This window comes from Capricornis sumatraensis, chromosome 2 (assembly GCF_032405125.1).
Source record: "Capricornis sumatraensis isolate serow.1 chromosome 2, serow.2, whole genome shotgun sequence".
NCBI lineage: Eukaryota > Metazoa > Chordata > Mammalia > Artiodactyla > Bovidae > Capricornis > Capricornis sumatraensis.
Genome location: NC_091070.1, coordinates 75214038 through 75218137, shown reverse-complemented (window position 1 = coordinate 75218137; position 4100 = coordinate 75214038). Strand labels below are relative to the sequence as shown.

The window sequence follows — 4100 nt, the reverse complement described above, 5'->3', positions numbered from 1 at the left end:
TCTGAGTTTAAAGAAGCTTAACATCTTTGGGGAATACCTGGGAGGAACTAACAGTATATTCTTTCATACAATAGAACTGCATGAAGAGATGAATCACAGCTCTAGGAAGACTTACAGTAAACTCTGGATCTTTAAGTTTTGCTGTGGTTTTGTGTTTTAGTTGAGATAATTTGTAACTCAATAGGGAAAGGAATAAGATTTAATTATTCAAGGCAATGACTTCCTATGAGCTCTCTCACATAATGAAATGCCATCTTTTCTTCTCCTGTTTAATTTTTTGAACATATATCACATACACTCATAAGCACATGGAGCAGAAGTAGATATCCTGATATATTTTCACAAAGTGAATACTCCTATGTAACTATCAACCACATCAAGAAACAGAACATCACCAGCAATTCAGAAGGCCCTTCTTATCCGTTCTGTCCCCAATTTCCCTTTAAGGATAATCATTATTAAAGCTTTTTCAACCCTAGAGTTTAGTTTCACCTATTTTTGAACTTTATTTTAAAAGGTTAGCACAATATATACCTCTTTGTATCTAACTGTCTTGGGCAACATTAAGTCTGTGAAATTATCTTCCTTTGTGTTAGCAGTGTAAAAAGAATTTATGCCCTTTACTGCAGAAAATTGATTTAGTCTCTGTAGATTCTTAGACTGGATTTCTGTGATGTCAAAAAATTTTCAGATACTCAATTTCATTTTTAAATTAGTTTATTACATTTATTAAGTTTATGTAATTGGATATGCCAGTTGGTTGAACATCTCTCCCTTCCATCCTTCTTGAATAGTGTTGTTATGCTCTCTATATGATCTTTGATGATATGTGAAAACTTAGATACAAATATAAATAGAAACTGGAATCCTAGGATATGAGGCAGAACTGGGAAATGAAACCCATGCTCAGTTCACTGATTGATATCTGTTTCTCTCACATTCAGGTGACTAAAGAGAAGTCCTTTCCAAAGTCAATGAATGAGACAAATCATTCTCAGGTGACCGAATTTGTGTTGCTGGGACTCTCTAATTCCCAGGAGCTCCAACCTTTCTTGTTTCTCATATTTTCACTACTCTACCTAGCAATACTGCTGGGCAATTTTCTCATCATCCTCACTGTGACCTCAGATTCCCGCCTTCATACCCCTATGTACTTTCTGCTCGCAAACCTCTCTTTTATAGATATATGTGTTGCCTCCTTTGCTACCCCCAAAATGATTGCAGACTTTTTGGTTGAATGCAAGACTATTTCTTTTGATGCTTGTCTGGCCCAGATTTTTTTTGTTCATCTTTTCACTGGCAGTGAGATGGTGATTCTCGTATCCATGGCTTATGATCGTTATGTGGCTATATGCAAACCTCTTCACTATATGACAATCATGAGCCGCCGTGTATGTATTATTCTTGTACTCATCTCCTGGTGTGTGGGTTTCATCCATACTACTAGCCAGCTGGCATTTACTGTTAACTTGCCTTTTTGTGGGCCTAATCAAGTGGATAGCTTTTTCTGTGACCTCCCTCTGGTGACTAAGTTGGCCTGCATCGACACTTATGTTGTCGGCCTACTAATAGTTGCAGACAGTGGCTTTCTTTCTTTGAGTTCCTTCCTCCTGTTGGTTCTCTCCTACACTGTGATACTCATCACAGTTAGGAGCCACTCCTCTGCCAGCATGGCCAAGGCCCACTCCACGTTGACTGCTCATATCACTGTGGTCACACTCTTCTTTGGACCATGCATCTTCATCTATGTGTGGCCCTTCAGCAGTTATTCCGCTGACAAAGTCCTTGCAGTGTTCTACACCATCTTTACTCCCATTTTAAACCCTGTTATCTATACTCTAAGGAATAAAGAAATGAAGGCAGCTATGTCAAAACTGAAGAGTCGCTATCTGAAGTCTGGCCAGGTTCTGCAGTCATAAGAAATATTGTATTTCTGGAAACAAAGTAAATTCACAGGACTGTTAACACTGTAGTTGTGTCTTCACATATTTACAAATGGAATCACTGTCGTGTTAAAACCAGTCATTTTAACCAGTGGGAAGCATTGATTAAGTTGAAATAAATGTTAATGGTAATAATGAAAAATACAACAAACCTTAGCAATTTTCATCTTTTCTTCCTTCTATTATGTTTACTTGCCTTTTTGACTTCCTTTCCTCCTTAATTTAAAAAATTTAAATTTGTTTTAAGATAAAGAGCTACTGACTGTGATGTCAATGGTACAACGTCTTTAACTTTATAAAGTGTAAATACATCGGGCCTTCTTTGGGTGGAAAAAGTATTGTTTATACCACAACGAACAGAATTATTTTTACTGTGTATAAATAAGGCAATGCACTGTTTTAAACAACTTTCAAAATTGGAAGAATAGTGACGTGTACTTTTTGTTTTGCTGTTTTATGTTCACTCTGCTGCTATCACAGGAGAATATTATGAATACTGTTCTGAGTCATTTGTTTGGTGACTTATCATTGGATTGTTAGTTTTCAAGGGGTTCCTCTACCAGCTCCATTTTTCCTTGTAAACTTCCTTGCCATTTGGGTCATTTGGGCAATGAATTCCAATTAAATGGAAGTATTCACAAGACACAAGGTCATTATGGGATTCACTAGCAGGGTCAGATAGATGAGCAGCAATGATAACTCTAAGGCTTCTGGAGGAAAATTCTGTACTCTGCAACTCCGCACCACCCACCATTTGAAAAGCAGATTGTAGGACCCTCTTGGGACTTATTCTGAATTGAGTTCCTAACCATGAGTTAACAAGTGACTATGTGACTAGGATTTCCCACCATTTAAAAAAAAATCACAATTTCTATCATTCACTGTTCTTACATCAATGTCCATTATACACCATTCTCCATAGAGAAGGCAGTTAAGGTCTGGAAAAGGATAATCTGTTAGCCCACTTTGGTTCTGAATCCCCTCAGTACTTACATAATGGAGACATAAATCAGCTGGAATTTAGGCTATGGATCAGATCGTAAAGAGTCTCCCTGGAATGCAGGATACCCGGGTTCTATCCCTGGGTTGGGAAGATCTCCTGGAGACAGGAATGTCTACCCACTCCAGTGATCTTGCCTGGAATATTCCATGGACAGGGGACCCTTGCAGGCTACATTCTGTGGGTTTGCAAAGAGTTGGACACAACTAAGCAACCAACATACACCCTGAAGCATTGGATTCCCTTTCACTAAGGCTTTTTGACTACAACTACTCTTAAAAATTTACCTGTAAGTAGAAGAGATTGATATTGAGAACTTGCCAATCAGTGGCAAGTAAATTACGTCAGACCTCCTCCTCCACAGGTGGTAGTGACTTGCCTTTACAGGAATGAAATTTTACTCTAGTTATGAATTTTCTCTCTCTGCTTGTAGTTCTTCTTCCAAGATCACTATCTGAGGCCTCAGAAAGGCTCTGATCTATGAATTTAGGATTCTACAAAGATTACCTGTGTAATACATTTTACTCTGAAAAATATTGTGGCAATGGACACAGGACCATGAGATCAATTTTCCTGAACAAGTCCAGGCTCAAAGAACAATTGAACATACAATTAAATGCTCAGAAAAGAGTCTAGCATTATGATTATACCTACTTTGAAACAATGAACTCTAAGATATGATATATGCATTGAGTGCTGAGTGCTGTCACGTCTGACTCTTAGCAACTCCATGGACTGTAACCCATGAGGCTCCTCTGTCCATGGGATTTCCCAGGCAAGAATACTTGAATGGGTTGCCATTTCCTTCTCCAGGGGATCTTACTAACCCAGGGGTCAAATCCATATCTCCTGCATTGGCAGGTAGTTTTTTTTTCTACCAATGAGCCACCAGGAAACCTATATGCATTGAACTAACAGTTAATTGTAACACTGTGTTATCAACTTTTAATATACAGTTTTGAAAAGTATAGAGTAGAAATAAAAGTGTTCCTCTTTCCATCATTCTTAGTGACTTATTTATGAATTTTTTGCTTCTTGCCACTGCAATTCCAGGCTTTGCTATACTGAAGATTCTGATTGCCAGAAGAACAACACTAATGAGAAATACATTATGATTTCCACTGAGCAACATCTTTGCCAACTGCTTGACCGCATTG

At 38.1% G+C, this 4100-nt stretch overlaps 1 protein-coding gene across 1 annotated transcript; it reads left to right on the top strand.

Moving 5' to 3' along the window:
- Positions 1-974: 974 nt before the first annotated feature.
- On the top strand, positions 975-3427 carry LOC138072750 (olfactory receptor 4K15). The gene is made up of 2 exons (XM_068963892.1): positions 975-1881; positions 3390-3427. The coding sequence occupies exons 1-2, from the start codon at positions 975-977 to the stop codon at positions 3425-3427; spliced, it is 945 nt and encodes a 314-aa protein (XP_068819993.1).
- Positions 3428-4100: the final 673 nt, after the last annotated feature.

Bases quoted from the DNA above. Each gene is read 5' to 3' on its own strand.
- LOC138072750 (XM_068963892.1), top strand. From the start codon at position 975: ATGAATGAGACAAATCATTCTCAGGTGACCGAATTTGTGTTGCTGGGA. The intron at 1,882-3,389 runs GTCGCTATCTGA...TCTTCTTCCAAG, and splicing joins AGCTATGTCAAAACTGAAGA to ATCACTATCTGAGGCCTCAG.